The 24,502-nt window shown below is 54.0% G+C and overlaps 5 protein-coding genes across 5 annotated transcripts; 1 reads left to right on the top strand and 4 right to left on the bottom strand.

Annotated features, from left to right (window-relative positions):
* Positions 1–466: 466 nt before the first annotated feature.
* SPSK_06853 (ubiquitin carboxyl-terminal hydrolase 4/11/15) lies at positions 467–6,765 on the bottom strand (the record flags this gene model as incomplete). The annotated part of the gene is made up of 3 exons (XM_016733527.1): positions 467–1,548; positions 1,612–6,612; positions 6,657–6,765. 3 exons carry the CDS (start codon positions 6,763–6,765, stop codon positions 467–469), a joined length of 6,192 nt encoding a protein of 2,063 aa, XP_016591358.1.
* A 1,562-nt stretch (positions 6,766–8,327) lies between these two features.
* Positions 8,328–11,738, bottom strand: SPSK_06929 (insulysin; the record flags this gene model as incomplete). The annotated part of the gene is made up of 3 exons (XM_016733599.1): positions 8,328–8,869; positions 8,972–11,447; positions 11,505–11,738. The coding sequence occupies 3 exons, from the start codon at positions 11,736–11,738 to the stop codon at positions 8,328–8,330; spliced, it is 3,252 nt and encodes a 1,083-aa protein (XP_016591357.1).
* A 6,238-nt stretch (positions 11,739–17,976) lies between these two features.
* On the bottom strand, positions 17,977–20,049 carry SPSK_07189 (uncharacterized protein; the record flags this gene model as incomplete). The annotated part of the gene is made up of 1 exon (XM_016733855.1): positions 17,977–20,049. The coding sequence occupies one exon, from the start codon at positions 20,047–20,049 to the stop codon at positions 17,977–17,979; it is 2,073 nt and encodes a 690-aa protein (XP_016591356.1).
* Positions 20,050–21,149: 1,100 nt separating this feature from the next.
* Positions 21,150–21,866, top strand: SPSK_07951 (uncharacterized protein; the record flags this gene model as incomplete). The annotated part of the gene is made up of 2 exons (XM_016734604.1): positions 21,150–21,552; positions 21,634–21,866. 2 exons carry the CDS (start codon positions 21,150–21,152, stop codon positions 21,864–21,866), a joined length of 636 nt encoding a protein of 211 aa, XP_016591355.1.
* A 165-nt stretch (positions 21,867–22,031) lies between these two features.
* Positions 22,032–24,358, bottom strand: SPSK_07117 (Xaa-Pro aminopeptidase; the record flags this gene model as incomplete). Its single annotated transcript, XM_016733785.1, has 4 exons — positions 22,032–22,457; positions 22,520–22,781; positions 22,843–23,923; positions 24,004–24,358. The coding sequence occupies 4 exons, from the start codon at positions 24,356–24,358 to the stop codon at positions 22,032–22,034; spliced, it is 2,124 nt and encodes a 707-aa protein (XP_016591354.1).
* Positions 24,359–24,502: the final 144 nt, after the last annotated feature.

The raw sequence follows: 24,502 nt of genomic DNA, 5'->3' as shown, positions 1-24,502 counted from the left end.
ACATTGGTTATGTTTTCTCAAAGCGACACAATACATACATACATAAATAAAAGAATACTGTCCACAGCAAACTGGTTTGGTTAGATTTTTATGTCCAAGGTATTATGTACTGTTCCACTTTTTTAATAATAATAATAGTAATAAACAATATAACCACCTTATCACCACGTCCAGTGGCCGGAGAGGACATAGTCGACTTGCGCACATTGACATACCATATAAATAGTGGAATCACCAAGGACAGAAAGCAAAAGAAAATATGCAATGAATTTTGGCATCGGAACCACCTACGCCGTGTTTCCACGCGTCATGACGGCATAACGTCAATGTCGTACGTAACAAAGAAAGCAATGAAAGAGTAAACAAAAGGAAAAAAAAGAGATAAACTCCTGTGCATGCGGTTCAACCCTGCTTTCCTATCCCATGCTGTCGCCTTGAGTAGATTTTGGCCAACTGCGTCTCCATTTTACTCGTCCATCTTGCCTTCCTCGTCCTCGCTAATGTGAATGTCAACGGCGTTCTCTGAAGCCGCATCCGCTCCGTTGTCTGACATGGTTATGGTATGAATCCGGTCACCGGCGGATTGCGCGTCCAGCTTGCGCGCCCAAACTTGTTGCTGGATGTCCTCCATGTTGGCCTGCGTCAGTATATCTGGCGGCGGCGGCGTCGGGGAGTCTGGATCGTCCTCTGTCAAAGCATGAAGGCCAGTCACGGGCACGGCTGTCGAGAGGAACGACATGTCGACGTCTTGGTGGTCGGCCGTGCCGAGGCTCATCAGGTCGGGGTCGCGCGCGTCCGAGCCTGTGGCAGTGGCAGTGTCGCCCAGTTCCAGCTCGTCCACATCGGCACCATCCGAGCCAGGTGAGTTGTGGTTGCCTCCACCCACAGACGGTCCGAAGCTCCAAGACTGCTGCGTCCATGACCCGCTCTCATGGTGGCTGCTGCCGGGGTACAGGTCGTCCATCTCCACGGACTTGCGGACGCCATTATCGAAGCGTCCCCTAGACCTATTGGAGGATTCACCAAAGTTGAGAAGACCGGTGCCCGAGCTGGCCGCGCCATATGCGTCGTCTTGTTCGTCACCAGAATCGACAGCGACCGCCTTGACACGTAGGCCACTTGCTGCACCCCGGGCCTTGCCGCGAGACGCTGAAGCAAGCGGAGGAAGATAGTCACTATCGGCATCGTCGTCATAGTCGTCGACCGTTGTCGGGCTGCTGAGACGGGCACCGCCGCCATTAGCGTCTAGCGTGAGAGAGCTGGTTCCACTGCTAGCCAAACCAGGACTTGCGCGATGCCGGCGATCCGCTGCGGCTCCTTTCGAGGCGCTCGACGACCCAATTAAGGAGGAGCCGGTGCCGAGACGCCGACCTTCCCCCAACTCAGACGCGTCATCATCGGAGGTGGCCATCTCTTGCGCAAACTTTTCGTCTATCTTGATGAACCGAGGGCCACCCAGGGGCACATCGGACCGACGGCGGTAGAACAGCAGATACGCGGCAGCGGAGACGACGCGGCTCGAGTCGTTCACCCTGGAAACGGACGAGTCTTATTTTGTTAGCATTTGCCATCAGAAGCTTGCGAGGACACAAGTCTGTGTTGTTGACATACCGTTGTATTCGTACCACTGGTGGTCGATAAAATTCTTGGCAAAGGCCGTGTAATGGCCGCCACCAAGGCCGCCCCAATGGTCGTCGACACCGATCAGGTCGTAAATCTCCTCTTTGCCGGTTTGGCGATCCAGCACCCGCTTGGTGATGTCCAGGCCTTCGACTGGGAAATCGACCCGCATATCCAACTTGTCGCGGCGCCATCCACTAGAACTGAACCGCTTCAAATGAACAACCAGGATATCCGGCGTCTTCCACAGATCGAACTTCTTGCTGGCACGACGGTGCTCCTTGCAGCGAGGGCAGTACCACATGTCATTTTCTGACAATATCTCCTCGCGCTCAAACTCGTCGAGGCACTCGTCGAGAGTCAGGCCCCGCTTCTTACGGCTGATGCGGTTACGCTTCTTCTCCTGCAGCTCCGGGTCGTCGACCACGGGGATCGGGTCCTCGAACGTCGGCTCGCCCCGCATCTTATCATCCGGGCCCTCTTTGCCAAACACGGCATCCCAACCTTCTGCACTCCAGTCGACCATGATGCCCTCGCCGAGGCGGATGAGCGGCGCGCTATTGGAGGACACGACCACGGCAGAGCCGTTAGAGGTAGAGGACGAAACCGGGGGCATTGCCGCGTTGTCATTGTCATTGTCATCGTCATCATTCTTGGCGTGATCGCTCTCACGTTCACCCTCCACGGATTCCAAACGCGGCGGGCGGTTGGCAGACGCTTGCGGATGACGCTGACGGCGCTTGGCGCCTTTAGGGCCACGCGCCTTGTACTGCTTCAGTGCCCTCCGGCGGGCGGGTCCGCTCTTGGGAAGGTCGACTGGGTGGCTACGCATGCCAATCGGAGGCGGCACGGCCAAGTCTTCATCGTCCGACTCCTCGGTCATCCGCGTCACTTCGGCTGAGCGCGCACTGTCCTCATCGTTTGGCGACGCATCGCCGCCCTGGCTGCTCTCCTCGTTGTCGGTTCCGGCTGCACTCTCCCAGGGTCCAGGGCTGTCCATATCCCGGTCAACAGACGACCGTTTGGCCGCTGCGGGCATGCGAGAGCGGAGGTTCGGATACAGCTTCTCATCAGACGAGCCAGACCACTTGATGGGAATCAGATTGCTTGTGTCATCGTAATAGCCCATCTGGAATAGGTTCTGGAGCTCGCCAGCCAAGAACAGACTGGGTTCAGTAACCCACCGTGGACGGTGGCGGTTGAACTTGTACAGAATTTTGGACGACGCAGAGCCCGCCTCTGCCTGGTCGGCAGTGACTGCCTCCGCGGCCGAGGCGTCCTTCATGGTGATGTCAATCATATCATCTTCGCCTTCGATGGATTTGGCAATGACCTTGCTGTCGCTCGCTGACTCAACATCCGAACCACTGGTGACAACAATGTCGTTATCCGTTGCATCTGTGGCATCGTCCCCGCGACTCCCATCGCTACTGCCGTCTGGGGTGGTGGTTGTGCTGGTGGCTGTGCTCGGGGAATGGGCCGGATTCTCTGCCTTGGAAAACTCCGCCCAGGTCGAGTACGACGCCACCTTCTCCAAGATTTTGCGGCGAATGACATCCTCGTTTCTTGCTTCCTCGGGGGTGACAACAATGAAATGTGGCGGGCAGGCGAGTCCAGTAGACTTTGTGTAACGGCGCCTGTGGTTGGGATCAAAGCGATGGATGATGGGAACAAGAAGGCTCTTCGCCATGGGGCTGTCCCAGGACGGAACCTCCGGCTCAATGTCGTCAATCAAGAGCATGGACCGCGGCTTTTTCCGGGGCATCTTGCTGCCGCTGTTATTGGTCGGTGTGCGCTCCACCTCGTAGACCAGCACAGAGTCGTTGGCTGCCATCTCTTCCGAGACGCACTCAAAGTCGTCGTAGACGCGGATGATGTTATCGCGAAGTTCTTCTGCGGCCACAAGACGGTCCGCTGGTACTCCGACACGCACACTGATAAACTCCTTGAAGGAGCGCACGCTGCTGGTCTTATCCAGCTCGATACTTAGGTAGACAGGGCGGTCGTTGAGCGGAATGAACCGAATGGTCTTGGACCACACGTTTTGGATCGGCAGAGGCAGTGTCAAGTTCGTGAAAGGGTCAAAGGTAATGCTGACCTTTTGACACACGGGGCAGATCAGGGTCGACTTGTACATTCCGGTGAAGAGATCGGCAATGATGGAATCGTCACGGCGCTTCGTGATATCCCAGACCTTTTCGGCCATCTCCCGGATCGCGACAGGGTTGTTAATCATCTCGTCGGTCGAGTCGGGCTTCTCTATGTAGGGCTTTTTCTTGACACGGCTCAGGTCCTCCTGGAGACCATCTAATAAGAAGCCGAGGAACTCTTGCGAATCTTGTTGGCCATAGCCAGCAAAGGCGGGAGCATACCGGCCAATGGTGGACTTGAATTGCCGCGGTGCGATAGACATGGGGACATTATCTCTAAAGATCTCTTCCAGCAAAAATGCGTATGCATTGGCAACGTTGCCACCATGGCCGAGCGGGTTCGAATGGTTGGTCTCGGCCTCGTTTTCGTGGACAAGGAAGTACTTGGTGAGCTCCTCCACGCTGCGGAGGCACTGCAAGGCGGCGTTCATGTAGCATGTGTTGCCGAGGTTGCCAAGACCAACGCAACCCATAGTGCGCCCGGACTTCTGCTTCGTTCGGCCCCGGGTCACAGGTCCGACATGGCTGGGACTGCTGCGACCGCTGCTTGCTGCCGTGCTGTTTGCGCCACCTGTTCGGGAGGCGGATGTGTTGGCAAGGTTGCCGACGGCAGGCAATGTGGAGAAGGCCGTGTTGGCCTTCCCCTTGTCCTTGCCAGCCGTCTTGGGGTTGTACGTGGACACCCAGAGGTTGCGTTCGACGTTTTCGTCGAGGACGATTGTCTGGTCGACGGTGATGGAGATGAAGGCAAGGGTCTGGCGGCCGTTGTACTTTTTGTCGTGGGTGAGGTCCTTCACTTGGGAGAGCTGTTCACGCTCGACATTGGGCTGGAGCATCATAAAGTCAGTGACTTCCAGGAGCAGCTTAGACCACGAGTCCTGCGGGTTGGACACTGCACTGGCGTCACCGCCCTTGCCCGTCAGTCTCGGGGAGTCGGGTGGAGTTGACAACGATGGACCAAGACCGGTAGTCGCCGCAGTGCGGGCGGGGGTGGACGGGGTGTTGCTGGCTGCTAACTTCCGTGGTACGCTCCACATACGCACGTGGCGCTCCATTGGGATATGCAGGAGCGTCTTGGCTTTGCGAAGGAATCCTTGGATATTATAATTGCTCGTGCACATGATGACGGGTGCCGCCTGGGCTGCATCCGGCACCTCCTTGGTATGGGGAATGGTGCTCACGGCAGACCATAGGCGGTGCAGAGTGAAGACGGGAGGGTGTAACTCGTACTGGACGTTCGGGATCATCGAGTTCGGCGCTGTGTTGTGTGCAACGCGAATGATGGGTAGTTGGCCTTTGGCCAGGCCGTGCCACGAGACGAGGAGATCCCACGCTTCCTTGGAAAAGTATTCAAAGTCCTCCTGGCTGGTTCCAGCCTTTAACCGGACAGTCTTGCCGCCATCAATGTCATCAACGACACCGTCTGCAATGTCAGAGTTGTCGACTGGACCAAGTGAGCCCTGGGGCACCTCTTTGGCGGCCTTGGCCGCATCGCCGCTGCCGAGCGCCTGTGCCCGGGCAAGCCACCTGCGCGATACAAGGTACGCGGCGGTGCCCTCTTCCAACTCTCCCGTATTAAAGTCCTTGACAAGATTTTCGATGGTGCTTATCTGTTCTTCGATCGGGGGTACGTCCGTCTCGACGTGGGCAGCTTCCGTATCTGCAGCGTCTGCCTCGTCGCTGGGTGCTGCAGTCGCCATTTCAACGTCGTCTTCAGTGGTGTTCGTCCGCAACGGTGACGAGGAGCTGGGCTGTGGTGGGGATGAGTTGGCTTGGAATTCAGAGGCTGATTCGATGTTGTCGAATGACTCCTCCATGTTGGATGCAGTGCGCTTCAAGGGCGAGCTCGATCGGTGAAAAGTTTCGTCGCTGGCGCCGCTCATAATTATGGCGCGGTGAGAGATAGGGACAAGCGGCGACTGGCTGCGCTCGTAGGACCGTTGCTGCTGCGCGGGTCGGCGAGAGTGAATGGAAGGTAGCGAAAGATGAAGGGGTGAGGCGGCCGAAGCGTTCGTTTTGTGCTTCTGGATCTTCCGACGATGGCCAATGGTGTCAGCATCCGTTGGCAAGGCAGAGGTGGCGGCTGCGCGGCGCGTAGCTGGACGACTGGACCTGGTCTTGCGGATGTTGGCAACGCTGTTCTTGGTCAGCAGCGTGGCACTGGCGGCAGTGTTATTACCGGTGGCGACACTAGGAGGCGCCGGCGGGCTTGAGGTGTTGGACGCGGCGTCGAAATCGTCGGCCTCTGCGTCAGGGGTGGTTGTCTCGCTGTCGTCGTGGTCGTCGTTGACGTAGCCAAGCGCAGCCGTCCGTGTGGGCGGCAGGGACACAGAGCCGGCTCGGCTGTATGTGGGAGTGGTCGGCCCCGACGAGGCGGCGTTGGAGGCGGCAGAAAATGAAAACGTGGGGTTTAGGTCGCTACTGTTGCCGTCGTCGTTTTCGTCTTCGTTGTCACTGTCGTGCTCGTCACTGCTGTCGTCCCCAGTGTGGTGGGTCCTATCCGTGCCCTCGCGCTTGTCGGCGTCGTCGTCGGCGTCGACGTCCTCCCTCTCTGTAGACGGGAGGATGGCCTGCAACTGCTGATCCCGGCTGCCGTTGTGTAAATCGCCAGGCCGTCGGTGCTGTTGTCGGGTCTGCCGGATGTCGACGGGACGGTGAGAGGCGACGGGAAAAGAGAGTTGGTGTAGCGGGGGTTGTTCGTCCTGCGGCTCCCCGGGGTGTTGATGGGACTGTGGGCGGGAATGGAGAGTATTGTCGTCGCCTCTTCTCGACGGGCGTGAAACCTTGCGTTTCTTTAGGGAAGACGTGATGAATGTGAGCTGCCCGGGCAGCTCGAGGCAGACTGTCTGAAATGGGCAAATAGGACAAGTCGAAGCGGAAAGAGACGCTGGCGCGGAAGGGGCGAATGAAGGAACAGGGGAAGGAAGGAGACGAGAAGGAAGAGATTTCGAGGTAGTCGTGGCGGTGATGGAGCACGAGCAGTGTCTTTTACCATGCGAAAAAGAACGGACTGGGCGTTTTCCCTCTCTTAGTGCTGTTTTTTATGCCTTTCATTCCCTGGTCAGTCCCGCGCTTTCTTGGTCGGTGGCCAGGCTAGTCTTTAGCCCTCCGAATTTTCTTGACAATGCGAGAATGCCTTTTTCACATTGGTGGCGGTTGTTTTTGTTCCTTGGTATAGCTGTTCCTCTTGTTTCGTTCCAGCGCCGTCAGATTACATACAACTTTTGTCTCGAGCTCCCTCGCTCTTTCCCTTTGTAGTTGTGCGGAATTTCTTACATTGTTTGGCTGAACAGTGCCTCCCCCTCCGCTGTAGTGTTGCTGCCAAAGTGCTCTTATGTTTCGTGGGCTCTGGTGCCTGCGTTTTGTTCCTGGCAAGATGCTGTAATAATACTGGTCGATCCCTGTAATTTGGTGCTCTCTGCGGCAAGGTGCACAGGTTCAAGAGAACCACGAAAGGGTAGACGGCAGCAGATGCAGTAATGAACAACAAGTCAATAGAGTCAATAAATCCAATGGAGTCAATAGAATTATTTATTGTTCAGGAAAGGGAGGTCGATGACAATTTGAAGCCGATATACGGGCGGTGTGAGAAGGAAGGCATGACAAGCCAACAGACAGCACGTAGGACATATGTGATTCGTGCCTTCCGTGCTAATCCTAATGCGATGCATTGTGAGCAGGCACTGGCCATAGGCGACCAAATGCTACTGTGTCGCTTTTTCCTACAAGCTTTTACAGCTTGGCATACAATTCCGAATATGAATGTGCTGTGCCCTGGCTCCTGGGTAACTCTTCATCAAAAAAGATGCAAGGAAATGTTCTTATTGATACTGAACGGTGCGAGAATAACAATGACTTGATTCATATGGGCGAGGAAACTTTTCAGAGAAGTGGCGTAATGGTGGGGTGCTAGTGGGCTCTTGTGGGCTGTTGTGGGCCTTGAAGGCCTATTCAATGAAAGGGCGGGGTGGTTGACCAAAAAAGTAGCGAAGAAGAGAACAATCGAATAAGCAAAGAGCCCAGTCCATCGCATCCATGAAATAGGTAGTAGCCTGGCTACGGCTGAAGAAAATTCCCTGAACTATAAGGCAGACTGCAGACTGGCATACAGGTTCCCAGGATCACAGCTCGTACACAATCGGTTTGCCACGACGCAGCTCACCCAGAATGCTTGAGCTGAAAGAGGGCGCGGCTTAGCGGAGTGATTTGCTGGGCACGATTTGTGCCGGCAACAGCGCCGGCTAGGCCCTGCGCGTGACCGCCTTTGCAGGGATTGTACCAGGCTAAAGCGCTCTATTCTGACTGCACAGTATCTTACAGTCTGCCTCGACGTGGCTGGCTTTTGCCTACCGCTGATCGGTCACGCCCTGGAGGTTGGGCTTCACGTTGACTCAATCGACGCCATGATGTGACAAAACGAAGGCATGAATTAATCTAGAAAATTCCAATAACATCTTAACTAACGTCCAGTCCCCAAGCACACGGCTTCTTGTCCCCTGCCTGGCCCTCCCGGCTGTGCTAAAGTCAGCCCTTTCAAAGCTCTCTTACGTCCCTGCCCTAGAGCTTCGCGTCAACATCTAGGAACTCGCTGATATCTGTTATCGCGCGAGGACCACCCGTAAGGGCTACGCTCATGCGGAACTCGCGGATGTTCTTGATTTGAACAGGTGTTGTACCGTTGATGGCCTTCTTGGGTCCGCTCTTGTGCTTTTCCTCGGTCTTCTCTGCGCCTCTGATCGCCTTGTGATACTTGGACAGCTGCTTCCACGCGTCCACAGCCGCCTCGATCTTGTCTGCGGCAACGCTCAAGGTGTTTGTGAGGTAGTCTTTGAAGCTCTCCTCCTCTTTGGCTTCGTGATACTCCGCAACGCTCAAACGCGCCTGCAGATCCGTAGTCGCCTGAGTGGCAGCCTTCTCGCCAAGGCCGAGGTCCTTAACCAGGTCCGAGATCTGCTTCGTCGTCACATCGCTCGTCGCTTGTGCCACTAAGTGCACCGCGAGCTTAGCACGCGTCTTCGACTCTGGGTGAATGTAATAGTTGAAGAATTCAATCATGTCAGCCTTGGTGACAAGCTTGATTTCTTCGGCGTCTCTTTTGGCTGTGTTTTGAGACGCGTTAGCAACACCCAACCAATTCCAAACAAAAAAAGAAAAGAGAACAAGGGATACCGAAAATGGCTAGGAATGGGCTGTTTACGGACCATATTCAAAGTCGTAGAACTCATTGTTAATTTGCACCCAGTGCTTCGATGTCTCTTGGTAGAGATTCTTCGACTTTTCGAGACGCTTGGCGATAAGGCTGCGCTTGTGTCCTTCAAAATCCGAGTCCGACATCTTCTTCAGAGTCTCCGCGTACTCCGTCAGGAACGAATCGACACGCTCCTCAAGGTACTGGGGAATCTTCTCGCTCTGCACCAAGAACCGGAAGCCCATGGTGTTGGTGCCGGAGCGAGCACCGCTGAACACAACATAGCCGAGCTGCTCCTTTGTCCGCAACTGATCCCACGCCCGCTCTTGCGTAAGCTGGTCCAAGAGCAGTGTGCGTGCACGCGTCGTGCGGTCACCCCTATCACCAATATGCAACACATATTCGAGAGCATGATTAACGTTCTCCTTGTCTTCTAGCGTCTTTTCAAAGACATAGTTGCTTCCACGGGGAAGGACAACCTCGCGCCAGATGGGCCACTGCGCACGAGGCAGGGCCCGCGGCCGGAGCGTCGACTCGATCATGTCCGTCAGCTTCAAGGCGTCTTCCTTGTACAAGTTGCCGTGGACATGAACCTCCATGTGAAGCTGTCCAAGCAGCTCCTTGGAGAAGCGGCGCATCGACTCAGCCGTAACGCCCGGCAGTTCTTGGGCAAGTTCCTCGACTGTGTAGGCAAATGGCGATGTCAGCCACGACAAATAGTTGGACAACAGGTAGTATGGCTGTTGGAAGCCGTAGTTACGTAGCGCCCTGGTGGCCCGTTCTTTGATGTTAGCAAAGCGGTCGTCTTTGATATCCAGATCGCGCATCGTGATCAACACTTGTTCCAACAGCACCGGCAGCTTGTCGTTGTATCCGGAAACTTCTATAACCAAGGCGCGGTGCTCCAGCGAAACATTGTACAAAAGACCTGCCAGGTCGGCATCGTACGAGTACTCTTCAAGGGCGTCACGCACTAGCTCGGTGAAGAGGTTGGTCTTGATGTAGTTCTCCGCAACGGAGAAGATGATGGGGTTCTTCATGCTGACTGTGAGCGTTCCCTTTGGCACCCAAAACGTGTCGTCTTTCTTGAACCATGTCCGCGCCAGAGCATCGTTGCGAATAATACGGGGCGCGGGCGCAGGCTCCTTGACCTCCTTCTTTTCGACCTCTAACTTCGTTGGGACGAACAGGTTCTTATGTGGCAGAAAGAGGTTGGCGATGCGGTTGGCCTTTGTGACCGAAAAGGCCTCTTCAATAGCCGCAACAAGATCAGCAGGAATTTTCTCTTCCTTATACTCGGTTCCATACCACTTCTCTTTCTTGTCCCAGTCGCCGGGGAACGTGCGCGATGTCACTGTGATTCGAAGGTTGTCCGGCCGCAAGCAATCGATCGTACGCTGGATGAGGCTGGGTTCGAATTTGCGGAGACAATTCATGCCGCTCAAAAGACGTTCACGAGGTAGAGGGCGTTGCATGAGGGCACTAGTCTTGCTTGTGAACCTGCTTGCAGGGGTTTGTTGCTTAAACTTGAAATCCACGTCCGCCATGCCCTTCGTCTCGTCAAAGATCCACTCTTGAGGAGGGCCCTCACGTAGAAGCGAGACGTATTGGAAGAACACCTTGATCACCTCCTTGTATTCTTTCAGGCCCTCTTCGGTCAGGCGAATTGTCACCTCGAAAATACCGGGCGTGCCTGCACAGACGGGATACATGCCAGCTCCGAGGCCGTTCGCCCAGCCTTTCGATTTGATATAGGACATGATGCTACCAGGGCCTTCGTGCCCGATCAGATGGCTGACATATCGGCTTGGCTGCGAGTCGAACAGAAGCGTCTCGTCTGGACACGGGAAGCGGAGGGTTAATTCTCTCGAGTCCATGACCGGCTTGACAAACGTTTGGAGACCAAGATGCTCTGGACTGTATGGAACCACATCGGTCCACTCATTGGGCGCAAGATGCTTGTTGGGGATGGCAGAAAACAGCTCTGCGGTCCACGTCTCTAGAGTATCAAGGGGCTCACGACCCAAGATAACTAGCTTCATCTGATTTGCAGAGTAGAACTTGTCATGGAACTCCATGAACTTCTGGCGTACATTGATGCCTCGGGCCTCGGGCTCGATTTTGAGAACATCCAGATTGCCAGTGCTGAAATGACAAAACGGGTGTTTCGGGTTCGTCAGTGACTTTTCTAGCTGGTGAATTCGCCATTGGTCATTTTGCAAGTTCTTCTTGTTTTCCGAATCCACGGCGCGAAGCTCCCGATCCACAGTGGACTCGAGAAAGAGAGGCTCGATGAAGAACTGCGCAAATCGGTCCAAAGCGCCGTATAGAGGAGACACAGTTTCGTCGGCATGCGGCTTCGCAGATACGTCGAAGAAGTAGTTTGTAGACGTCGATGACGTGTATGCATTGGAGCTGCCCGAGTTTGACGACAGGTATTGGTTGTAATTGTTCTCCTCCGGGAACTTTTTCGTACCCATGAACAATAGCTAAGCAGACCAGTTAGTAAACCAATTATAAATAAATGATGGAGCTATAATACTCACATGCTCGACAGCGTGGGCCGTGCCGGGCATGTCATTATCATCACTAAAATTGCCAACTCCAACGTCTAGCGACGCGCTGGCCTTGTCGGTCTCGGCGTCATGCACCAGCAACGCCTCAAGGCCATTTTCCAGCTCGATAACTCTGTACAGCCGATTGTCAAGAGACGGTTTGTCGAGGGCTTCAGTGACCAGTTTCACAGCTGGTGCTGTCGGCTTGTCGGTGACGTGTGGCATTGTTGATACTGTTGCCTTCCCGCCTGAGAAAATGCCCACGGTATTCCTCCAAGTGCAAACTGAAGGAGGAAAGGATGAAGAGTTATGTGGGAATGGATGGGACTGGTGAGAAAAGCGAGTGCCGTTTGGGACGGCAGTGGCAGCGAAACCCCCTTGTGTCCGGTTTGGGCTGGTACTGAATGTGCTGGCCTGCCCAAAACTAATATGCGGTGCAGTAAAGACGGTGCTGAAGGATCTAACAAAGCTTGAGCTATGTAATTCAGTGCTCGATGCAGAAGAGGCTGTACTTTGCAAAGGTGCAGTTGTGGTAGCAACACAGAGCTCGTGTGCTTGTTGGCGTAATGTTTTGGCGTTTGGCAGATGGCCAATGGCTTCCAGACTGGAATACAAACGTGCGACGGAGATTGCTGCGTTTGAAAAGTGATGAGAACAGGGAAGATGTGATCCGGATGTTGGCCGACTAGCGTGACAAGAACAGAGAGGGCTTTTCGACGAACGTGGGCTGAGACTTTTAGTAGGAACCAAGGCAGATCGAATCAGGGTGATAGACTGTCGTCGCATGTGTCTTTGGCTGGTTGCTTGGATGCGTGGCATCGATTGGGCTCGCCAGCCTTTATATTCCTTTAATTCGGACTAGCCCGGCAACGGATCTGTACAGCTGTTGATGAACAATTCCTAAGACACAATAACGTGGATCGTACTAAAGTGCCACACATTAAGGATGTTAGTAAACCAATACTCCGTACACCGTCGCGTCTTTGGATAGGGATGGTGTTTTCCAAAAAAGTCTCTCATTCTGCCAACACGACCCGTGGCAACGGCTCGGGTCAAAGGCGCATCAGAACGTGCAAAATCCTGCTGCAGACGTACTTGTAGACAAACTTTGCCTGGCAATATCCGCCGGGAAAGAAATAGAATGCAAAAAAATAAGGGTGAAATAGGCACTTCAAAATAACAATAAAAGGGATGAAAATCAATAAGGGGATAATTTCGGAGAAAAGACTGGATTTGTTGTGGCCTGTGTTAGATCTATCTCACACATAGGCACCGGGCGAGGCTCAGGGAATACACTGTATTGAACCACGGTTCTGGGTAGCCAGTATTGGGGAAGCCAAGTGACGGGAACGCTGATCGGTGTACGTTGATACGGGGAGGGTAGGAAAGATGGGGCCTAAAATAAAATTATCTTTCGGATGGCACCTCGTGCCTGTTGCGATATCATCGAATTTCAAAACTCCGAGTGAAGACAATCTTGGCGAGTCAAAACAGTGATTGAAGAGGCAGCTGGGCAATACATAACGAACGAAATAAGGCAACAAAATGCGACGTAAATCGGATTTGTCCGGTGAATAACTGAAGGTTGCCTCGTCTGGGGTTGAATGAAGAGGTGCCAGAAATGGGAAGAAAATGGGACAGGGGTTCAAAAGAGGGGCCTACCAAACTTGGCCATTAAGGTACCGATGTCTGGCAAGGCAAGAAAAGCAGCTTAAATAACAGAATTTGCTCCCAGCAAAGCACAAACTCGATGTAGTTATGCATCACGAGAAGATGGTGCGACGACAACAATGGAGCTGGCCGACGGGAAGATTGTAATTGGACAAAAGGTGACAGGGTAAAAAACGGTTGGGACGGTATGGCATGGTACTATCAATGCCTACAACATATCTACAACTTGTATCACTTGTCTCTTTTGAGCGCTGGCCCGTTTGTTTTGCTCGGGCAAGGGGAAGGAGTCTTATCCCCAGACAATCAAAGAAGAAGACATTGGTCGGGGAACGGGCAGAATGAAGGAATGGCGGCAGTGCTTCCAGAAGACGCGGCAAAGCAAAATCTGACCCATGCTGGTCTGCTCTGGGGTTGAGACCGAAATCAATTGTGAATGTAAGGGCAACAGAGAATGAAAGGCAGAGCCACGCGAAATCAACGATATGTAGTTGGATATATTGGACCGTTTCGATATATTCAGCCACGGAACACGTCGTGACGCGTTGAAGAAAGCATGTGATGGCGCAGCAGGCTGCAATACCAACAAAAGCAAAATCAAGGAAATCAACGGGATCAACTGGCAGAATAGGCCCGAAGGAGGTAGAGATGGCAACGAAAGAAAGCCGAGCGGCCAGGCTAGGCGAGCAGGCCCGGTAAGGATGAAAAGAACGATTTGCCAGACGCTCGACAGAGGGCAAGAGGGCAGGCAATATGGAAGGCGGATAGGAAAGGGAGGTGGCTCGAGCTCGAGATCGGAGACGGTGGAAGAAGCCAGGTAGGCCTCTGGGGCTGTGTTGGAGACGGATAGAAGAGGATATACGTACGGATGAAGCTGTGCAGGATGGATATGTGACAAAGCAGTGGATGTAGCCGCAATGGCCGTTGTAAAGGCTCTTGAGTGATCGCCTCACAAGGACTAGAGGCTGATGATCCACGAGATGTGCAATGAACAATGAACTGCAAGCCGTCGATGGCATCCGGCCAAGCACAAATGCGGAGGATAACGACAGCGAGCCGTGTGCGTGCGGCGGCTGCTTGCCGGGCGTTGCTCGGTTGTCGACGTGGGAAAGGCGTGGGTAGGCAGGAAAAGAGCTTGCGATGTTGTCAGATGGTAAGTTTGCTTGTAGTTTCGTAGACTACGGTTGCAATTGATCGGGGCGGCTCTTGTCTAGCCTTTTGCACCATCCGCACAGCTGCATGCAAAGGAAAGCGCGGTCATCAAAAACAAAGGCACTCTCCTCCATACGTGTGGACCATTGCACATTGCTCTTGTTCTGCCAATTGTGCGGAGTACTCCGAAGAAGGTGCAATGGTGAGGTAACGGCCAGGGCGGGCCTAGCTTCACTTTAGACGAGGGGTTCTGGCAGATTCTGACTGGGACACAGGCGAGGCAGGAAAAAAAATGGAGCTGCAGCAGCCGCCATCTCTCCCGTAGAGGAGGGAAGAGGGGACGAAAGACAGGAGGAAACAGCCAGCGAGTCCAGGCAGACGCTGGCGAGTAATACAGCCCCCTTTTCTGCAGCTCTTTCCTGAACAGGACCCGCCCCGCGCCCATGAGGAAAGAACAGGCCGCGGCTGTTGGTTGGCTACCAGGTCTGGCAAGGTCTGGCCCACTTGCCCAATTGCCCCAACCAAACGCACAACAGGTAGGCCGTGGCGGGGCGTGAGCAAGTGTGTGCAGATGACTTGACTTATTGATGCATGGAGAACGGGCCGTTCGTAATAAATGCGGCGGCTATGGTCTGGGTCTGAAGGTTGGGCCGGTTGCAATGCTGTTACAAAAGTGTCTGTTGCCAAACGTCGCGATATTTTTCGGTCGCTCTGGCGAGTTGATGCCGGACGCTCTTTCCCTGCCATGTCCGTCGCGCCGAACACAGGCACGCACGACACTTGTGGAGGAAGGTGCTTGTGGATAAAAGGGCAATGAGCGTAAGAAAGAGTTGTTGCTGTCCAGCGCTAGTGCTCTCTTGCCGTTGACGCGTATTGACTGCCCGGCTGTTGAACATGACTGCCGTTAGCACCGCTGCCCATGTGGCACACAGTGCCCAAGCGTAACTTATTTGTAAGTCCATCAACGAGAGGGTGTACTGCACGCAGCGGCACACTGGATGTCCCGTCTTCTACATGCTTCTTCAAGCTGTGGAAGTCAACAAAAGTGGTTGTCGTGGCATTGACCAAGGCCCCGCCATTCACCGTATTCTGACAATAACTGATGGGCGCGGAGGGACACAGTACGACCGTCAACAGCCAACGGGAAGCACACGACGCGCAGGGTGTGGACCGAGACGGCCGGGCGTACGACGATGCACTGTCACCTCTGTCTCTAACGAACACGAGAATGACATAGCTTGACCACCCACTCTACGATGTGCTTAACTAGGCTACAACCGGCTGCAATATGACAGGATGCCATGATTGTTCTGCTGCATGGCGTTGAACCTGAAGGGCAGTTGGTCAACGGCAGGACAATGTGTGGGCGAAACATTGTGCATCCAGTAGAAACAAAGCTCTGCTTTGCAAAGCACCCCACTCACCATGCAGTCGCAAACTACCAGCGTTGTTGGGCCTACGGCGGCTTCGTTGCCATTACATTCCGCGAAGCAGAAAGAAGCGACTCGTCTTATATGAACATGACACGTCGTTTATCAACTTACCAAAGTAAGCTACTGCACGGTTGTTGATACGATGTAATATGCACAGCGTCGAATCCAATATGAATTGTGAGAACGAAGAACAAACATGCTTCACGACGTATATGTACGCCGTTTGAATATTGCTACCAAGCAGCGGATGCCTGTATGTGAAGAATGGTACGGCCTGTCACGCCGGTCATATGCCAAGAAGACACGATACTGCCATGCCTCTTCCCGCTCTCTCATCGCCCCGTTGAGGCACGTTGGTGGTACAGATCGCACAGTTGTCATTTGTGGATCGCATCAAGCGCAACACCACGGACGGTAGCGATGAGTCTTGTGAAACATCGGAATGGCTATATTGGGGGGAGCATGCAGTATGGGATTCTGATGTTGCACAAACGGGGGACATACTTGTGATGCTCGTCATCAACGCTCGTTTTAAAAGGCCACGATCGCGAGCACTGAACGAATCTGTCTAGGTAAGATGCATGCCAAGCAAGATGTTGTCGAACGGCCAATTCCCTCCCCCCCGCATCTGCAAATATTTAACAAAATGCTGTTGATAATAGCAACGATTTCGGTCTTGAATCCTACGTCGTAACCAGCACTAGGCAGCTTCTGCCAATGTTGTGGCTTGTCCATTTTGGGCGAAGGGGGAATAGGGGCTTATCCCCCGTTCTCCGTACGATATACGACATGCATGTCATATTATTACTGTTTTGTGAACTCCACGGCGACGACAATGTTCTTTCCTCTCTCTTGACCGACGGTGTTTCGCAGCTCACTGCTACTATGATCCGCTCGGTGAGGAAGAGGGCCCAAATTTTTGAGGGGGACACATCTCGTATGTTTATGCCAGATCTTTGAAAAGCTGATTGTGCCAGTGTCACGCACAGCTGAGAACCCCCAGATTCCTGATAAAAAGCCTCCGGAACAAGGGGGCCAATTACCAATGTAACCGTTGGATGCGCCCTTATTTTATTCCGTTTATGCTTTCCGTCGTCTTTCTAGACCGGTATTCCACAATCGGCATGGTGTAGCCACGAGGTCTCGCTGTGTTGCCCTCATAACCGCTTCTCCTTGTGTCCATTGTTTTGCTGCCCCTGGTCAATATAGTTGTGGAGAGCCTGAGATGAACCGATGCCCAGCTCTGTACGGCATTATCTAGAGCACAGCGCAACGCACATCACTCTGAGAGTAGGTAATAATTACGTGTCGGCAAGTCCATGACAATATTATAGACCGCTCATATGTGCTTGTCGACTGGTCGGTCGACGTCTCATAACTTGTCGGTTGAACTAAAGCGGCGTATGCCGAACAGAAGCAAACGGGGGAATATAGTAAAATAAAAAAAGGAATATAAGATGCTGGAGGTCCTTCTCCTTTTCTCGAAGAGCATTGGTTCTGCACGTGTTGAAACACTCGCACCATGGTAGCACCTGCCGTGTCTGTGGGCATATCGCCGTGCACATGATGCTCTGCCGCTGCGACCGCTTTTGGAGACCCTCTGGATTTCTTCTCTGAACGGCAGCCTATTATGTAGGCCCTTGTCGTTTCCTCGTTCTGGTTGTAGTGGAGAGATGTTTGGTGGATCCGCTACTTCGCGCTGCGCGCGCCGCACGGCTCAGGCGACCACAATTTCACGGAAAAAGAAAACAAGGAACAGACGACATGGGCGCGCGTTGAGAGACAACCGCCTGTGCACTTGCTGCCTATATAATTACGGAGTGGTTGTCAGGACGTTGGCCGCCCACTACCACACCTTACGTGTCGCTCATACCACAGCCGTCCCAAACAATCTAAAACAGATGCAAGCAAAGCCGACATGCTTGTTATTTAGCATGCATTTGCATAAAAAAAAAGACTACGCAAAAGGCACAGAACGGATATACGTAGTAATGAGAGCATAATTTTCTGTCCCTCACCTGCTCTCAAATGAAACGAAAAGCTAAAAAGATGTAATCAGACTGGTGATAAACGAGCGGACAATAACACGCAACAGCTAACTTGAGAGGAATCAAAATGAAAGTGAAAGTACGAAGAAAAGAAAAGACAAAGAATCCTCGCAACCATAAATATCCCTGTCCTGTTCGTAAACTTCACCATACTATGCAACGTTAACGGGCACCAATAGGGGACGACTCCCGAGACACAATCTCAAACTCCAGCGCCCACCGGTCGACCTCCTTGAATTTCTTCGAGGCATTCTCTAGCTCTTCGCCAAAGTAGCGCGCCTTTCCCGTAGCCGTGGTCGGAAGCACCTCGGTGGTCGTTTCATCGCCAAAGGCGTCGTCGGGAAGCGGGCTGAATGTGCTGTCGTCGGCATCCAGGTCCGTGATTGTGCTATCTTGGTTCTCCTTGTCAGAGAAGCTGCGCGAACCGTATGTACGCTTCGATTTCCCTGTGGATGCCTTGGTGGCAGACACGCGGGTGCCTGCGGCAGCCTTGGATGCGCTGCGTAGTGCTGCAGGGGCGGGCATGGTTGCCGGTGTACGTGCAGCGCTCCGGCCGCGGCGCAATACACTCCGCTGTGGGCCATGTGCAAGCTCGTCATCGTCCTCACTCAAAAGAGCCGACCGTTCAAGCTCATTGTCGCCGTCGTCGGCATCCGAAGCATCGTCGCTATTGCCTCCCCGGCGCCCACGGCGGCGGCGCTGTGGCAGGAGGGCAGCCAGTGCCGCAGTCGTCAAGGGTGCCATATTCTTATTTGCATGTGTAGCGTTGCGTGTGTTGGCCGCTTTTCCCTTGGCTTTTGGTCTGGCGGTACGGTAATTGGGAGAATGCGTCAGGGACGGTGGTGACGAAATATCGGACGCGTCATCGTCATCAACAAGCTCCGGAGTCTGCCGCGACAAGGGAACCATTGGCACCACGTCTGCATCATTGACTCTGCCTCGGCGGCCGGCGTTGGACAGACCCTTCAGGGAAGGCCATATCGTGGGGCTTGCAGACGATGACCCGCTGCTGAGGGGCGGCGCCATAACCTCGTCATCAGGGCCGCCAGGGGTAGCGTAGCGACGGCGCCGGTCTGCATCTGACGTGGGCGGCGAGGATTGGCGCGGTGGTGACGAGAGCGGGGGTGACAAAGACATCTCAACCGACTGCAGGACGCCAGTTTCGCTTGGAGGTAGGGATGGCGCCGCAGCCTCTTCTACGGCACGTCTCTTGGGCAGTTCGCCCTCGCGTTGGCCTTCCTCCGACTTGCGCTTCGCTGCCCGTGTCCTGGTCCTCGACATTACGAGCATAGAGGTCGTGTTGCTCACAGAGGACATGGACGAATCGGCGACGTGTTGAGCGGACGGAGCAACTTGGGCTGCCCGAGAGGCTACAGACGCACGCGAGGTACGTTCAGCACGACGCCGTGTCGCCATTGATGACGACTCAGCATCCGACGTGTAGAGTGCCGTATCCATCTCACTGCCCGAGGCCTCGGTGTCACGATCGCGGCTTTTGTGGCGAGACGTGTCTCTCCGGCGGCCCAAGATACTCGGCTCGCGAGCACGGCGCTTGAACGTGCCGAGATTAAGAGTCGATCCAAAGCTTGGCGTCGCAGCACCGCTGCGGCTGCTTGGGCGGATGGGAACATCATCACGGCTGTGGATGCTAGACTGGCGTGGCCGGCCACGGCGGAAGAGGCCGACGTTGAACGTCGATGATGTACTGTCAGCTGCATGCGAGGCATTTGCTGAGCCCGCTACGGTCTCTCCAGCGGCCACTGGGGAGGAGTGGAGACCGTCTAGGCCATCAAACGCGTCGAGATCATCGTCCAGTTCGCCCAAGTCGTGGTCGCCAAAATTTGTATCAATGTCAGCAAAGGTGTCGTCCATGATGTCGAGGCCTGAAGCGTCGGGCCCACGTGTTTGCCTTGGGGCCATAGCCGCTGTCGTCTCAGCCATACGTGCTGAGGTTGTGGTCGCTGTCTGGCGGATCGACGTGCGCCGCTTAAGCTCACGGTTGCTCGCCACAGAGGCGTCGCTGCTCGTCCTGTCGGGTGCTTGTGATGCGGCACCGCTCCGACGCGATCGGCGACGGCCATTGTTGCTACTTTCAGACGCTGCCGGTGTCTGCTTCTCCGCGCCGGTCGTGGTGTCTTTGTCGAGTGCATGCTCGCCAGACGTTGTTGATGTAGCAGTCGCCACGGCAGCAGCGCGTGTCGACACGGCACGTGTACGCCTCGGTGGACGAGGCATTGTGGTGAAGTAATGAGAAAGGTTCGCGAGTCGTTTCTGTAGTGAGGGTATACGTGTAGTTGAGGATGAGAATGCAAAGAAGCGATGGAGACGAGGAGGACGATGAGTAGTGCTGTTGTCGAAGAAACTGGGATGCAATATGTCGTAGTGATGGGTGAGATTTAGTGTGCTTGTCACCACGGCGAGAAACAAGAAGATGAGCAGGGTAGCAAAATAAAAATAAAAAAATATCATGCGAAAACTGCCTTCCACCAAGGAAAGAGCATAAGTGGAAACTCACAACAACACGAGGCACGGCCAGATGGTCGCCTGGTGCGTGCCCTTGCCCGCGACGCGTCAAGGCGCGTCTTTCCATGTTAGGAAGTTATCACAGTGTTAACGCGCACTGTGTTACTGTGCTCCGCGGCTTAGTTGGTCAAGCAAGAAGCGTTTGAGCCTCTATTATAACTCGACTCTCGTTGACCGCACAATTTATTATTTTGCTTGCCCAAACGAGAAGTAAATATGCTGGCAATTGGTTCTTCCAAACGATATCAGGTAACGCAATAAAGTGCTAGAATACCAGCAGTCTCGCTGGATAAAAACGCAACCATCTCGCTGCTAATTCTCTCTAAGACCTGTTACCGCTAAGATATATGTACTTTCTCACGGCATTTAAAAGGCGTTGTAAAGATTGTGCTTTATAATGTTACCGAGGTTCAATAGCCGCAGTTTTGCTGGTCATCAACCGACGGTGCATCTATTATCACGATTTTGTCATGCCACATGTTGGGAGTTTGACTCGGTCGGTACGCCGAAAATACCCATTCTTTCAGTGAGCTCCAGCCAATGACGTCAGTCAGCTAGTGCTACAGTCAACAAAAGAGCAAGTCCGCTCTGGGGTAAGGAACAACCCAGTGTCAGCGCCTTGTTCCATTTCACCCCTCCTTCCCAGTCTTTTATGTATTTGCTCGAAGCTCTCCCCAGCATTTAGTCTACCAATTGAATACTCTTCCAGCTTCACCGGCTTGCCTAGCTTTCCCTGCTTCACACCCAGATCCTGCCAACCATACAGCTCTCATTAACCTAAGCTGCCGCCCCCTGTGTTCCTGACAGCAAACATGCGTTCCCCAACGTCCGCGTCTGCATGGTGTCGCCCTGCCATGCTTGCTGGCTTGGCCTTCCAGAAGGGATTGGCATCTCCGCTACGCCTCGGCGTCGGCCTGCAGTCTGCACTGTTGCTCCGCTCTCGGCCCATCCTGCCCTCCCGCAGCCTGTCCGTGGCCACCGTCTCGCCCTACACTCGTTCCAACAACGACCACGGCCGCTCCCATAACGGCTACGCCTCATCTTCTTCTCAGTCGTCCCGCATTTGGTACCTGGCCGCCGCTGCACTGCCCTTTACGGTGGCATCTGATTCCCCTGCGCCAGCGTCCGCGTCATCCTGGTCGTCTTCAAACGGCGCATATGGTCTTCCGATAAACGCCGAGGTTGTCAGCGAGGTGTCCAAAGGCAGCGTTATAGGTACAGAGCTTGCCCTACTTGCTTGATCCTCGACACTGTGTACACGTTGAAGATACTCTAACATCTTTCTCTTGCCTTCAGGCTTCCTGATCGGTCTCTTCGTGAGTACATTTTCAAGGACACTTGTGTTGCTGCTCGGCGCTGGCATTACCTTCCAGAGTCTGGCAGCTCGGGCTGGCATCGACCTTGTAAAATACCTCCAGTTGAAGGAGCGCTTCAAGTCTTCCCGCATCCTTGCCTCATTGGCCGAGCACACGGCATTCAAGCTAGCCTTTGGCATCACGTTTGCCATGTCTGCCTTTATGTACATCTGAACTTTTGGACGTTAAGTCGTCGGATGAGGTCTCGGAGAAGGTGTATATACGCAAAATAAATGGAGTTTTCTCCCCGCTCATTGATTCTGTAAAATGTATAACAAACAGCAGCGGCTGAAGAACTCCTGGGCTAGCCAAGCAAAAAATATGCACGGATGTCACACTTCAAAACGGTTGGGTCTCCTTCTCCAACCATGCCAGTGCGATCTCATCATCACCCAGCAGGCTCTTTGTCTTTTCCACAACCTTATTGTTGTACTCGTTGAGCCACTTTTTCTCCCGTTCAGTCAGCAGCGACGTGTCGATCAGTGCTCTGCAATAGGGGACCAGGGTGACGTGTTCAAATCCAAGGTACGGCTTGTCGCCGAAGGAATGTGTCGTCTTGACCTCTTTGATAATGGCCATGTTCTCGATTCGAATACCGTACACCCCGTCTTCGTAATAGCCCGGCTCTATGGATGTGACATTTCCGGCGGCCAGGGCAACATCGGCGTACTGCTTCCTAGTGCCAATGCCAATGGGGCCTTCGTGAACATTCAGGTAGGAGCCCACACCGTGACCGGTGCCGTGGCGGTAGTCCAAACCCTCTTGCTGTAAGTTTGTTAATTAGCAAGAATTTATGCAAATATTGAATGGCAAGAGACAGTGCATACCCATAAGAATTGGCGCGCAAATGCGTCCAGAGCAAAGCCCGTCGTGCCTTTAGGAAAGATGGCCATATCCAAGGCCATGTTTCCCTTTAGTACGAGGGTATATGCTTTGATCTCGGCAGCAGTCGGCTTGCCAAAGTGCGCTGTGCGCGTTGTATCTGTCGTGCCGTCAAGGTATTGAGCACCCGAGTCGCAGAGATAGATGGCATCCGGATCGATTACAGAGCAGCTTCCCCGCTCCGGCTGGTAGTGAATAACAGCGGCACTGGAGTTGAGGTGTTAGCAGGATAGCATCACACCAAAACAAGGGACAACATTAAACGCACTTTGGACCAGTCGACGATATCGTTGGGAAGGAGAGGCCAACATAATGTTCCTGGACAGAGCGCAGTGCTTCTAGCTTGTCTGCAGCAACCACCTCATCCAGCTTGACACCGCTCTTAAGTTGGTATTCGAGCCAGGCCAAGTACTTGGTCAGAGCAACACCATCGCGGATGTGGCATTGACGCATACCCTCCAGCTCCGTTTCGTTTTTGATGGCCTTTGCATCTCCAATAGGACTCCGCACCTCCTCGACGTAGTCCTCGCCGCCCAGTGCCAGGACCAGGGCCCATGATGTCCTGTTGGACAGCAAGAACTTCTTGGTCTCGGCGGCCGTCTTGCTTTGGGAAGCAAGCTCACCCAGCTGCTTTGCGTCTGGGAAGATGGCGTGATACGGCTTGATCGTAACGTGGTTGTCTGAGAGGTACTTCTGGCATGCCTCGCTGAGCTTGGACTGGTCAACGTACAGGATGGCTTCGTCGGGTGTGACAATCGCATACGAGAAAAAGACGGGGTTATAGGGGATGTCGTTGCCCCGCAGGTTGAACAGCCATGCAACCTCATCGAGCAGAGACACGACAAAACCAGCCGCATTCTTCTTGTCGAGTTCTTTCCGCAGCTCAGTTAGCTTGCTTTTGATGTCCTTACCAGCAAACTTTCCGTCCAGCAAAACGACCGGCTCAGAAGGGTGCGCCGGCCGCTCAGCCGCCCAAACAGTGTCGACTAGGTTGATCGGCACGGCCACGACATCCTTGCCGCCGCTCTTCTTTACCTTCTCGGCGAGTTTCTTAACCGTCGAGCTAGGGAGCAACGTGGGATCAACACCAACCACCTTGCCACCTGCCGACTCGGTGGCCGCCCACTCCTGCCAGGTCGGCACATCCTGGATGCCCTGCTTCAAGAGCGTCCAGTTGTCGTCCAGCTGCTTCGCAGCTTGGTTGAAATACCGGCCATCCGTCGCCAGGACAGCCTTGTCGAAGGAGACCACAGCGCAGCCAGCCGAGCCGCTGAAGCCACTGATAAACTCTCGCCGGCCGTCACACAAGGCAATGTACTCGGACGAATGTGCGTCTTCGGATGGAATAACTAAATCACAGATGCCCCAACGTCAGCGATCAAAAACTCATCCACAATGTGCCCATTATTCGCCAGTAGAGGTGCCATACCATAGATGTCAACTTTGTTGTCCGCCATGAGCTTTCGCAGCGCCTCCAGGCGAGCGCCAGTATTGACCGTCTCCATTTCGTCGGCAACAATAGACTGGCTATGGATATGCCCGTATTGATATGCGGTTCGTGGCTTTCGAGGATAACGGACAGTGGGCCTGTGCTCCGATGCGAGATGCTCCGATGCGAGGGATAGGTTGCGCTTTTGCAGGCGAGTCAGCGACCGCGCTGTTGTGGTCTGGAGCCGGTGGAGGAAGGTGGTGGGCGGAGCGGTAAACAGGAAAGCACGAGGCACGAGTCGGGAAATGCTGCGAGACGATAGAATCCGCGACCTGGCAACAGGTAAGAGGCACATGCGTGCTTCTAATGTCACGGCAATCAACGGGCAGCAACGGATGAGAGCCGATGGGAACGAGGACACGACCTAGTACGAGGCTGTGTTTAACAACAGTCGGCGTTGTCCAACGAACACATGTATGAATCCAAAGAGGGGAAAAGC

Source organism: Sporothrix schenckii (genome assembly GCF_000961545.1).
Source record: "Sporothrix schenckii 1099-18 chromosome Unknown Cont41, whole genome shotgun sequence".
NCBI classification, from domain to species: Eukaryota; Fungi; Ascomycota; class Sordariomycetes; order Ophiostomatales; family Ophiostomataceae; genus Sporothrix; species Sporothrix schenckii.
Note: the sequence above shows the minus strand (reverse complement) of the source record. Positions and strands in the feature narration are given on the sequence as shown.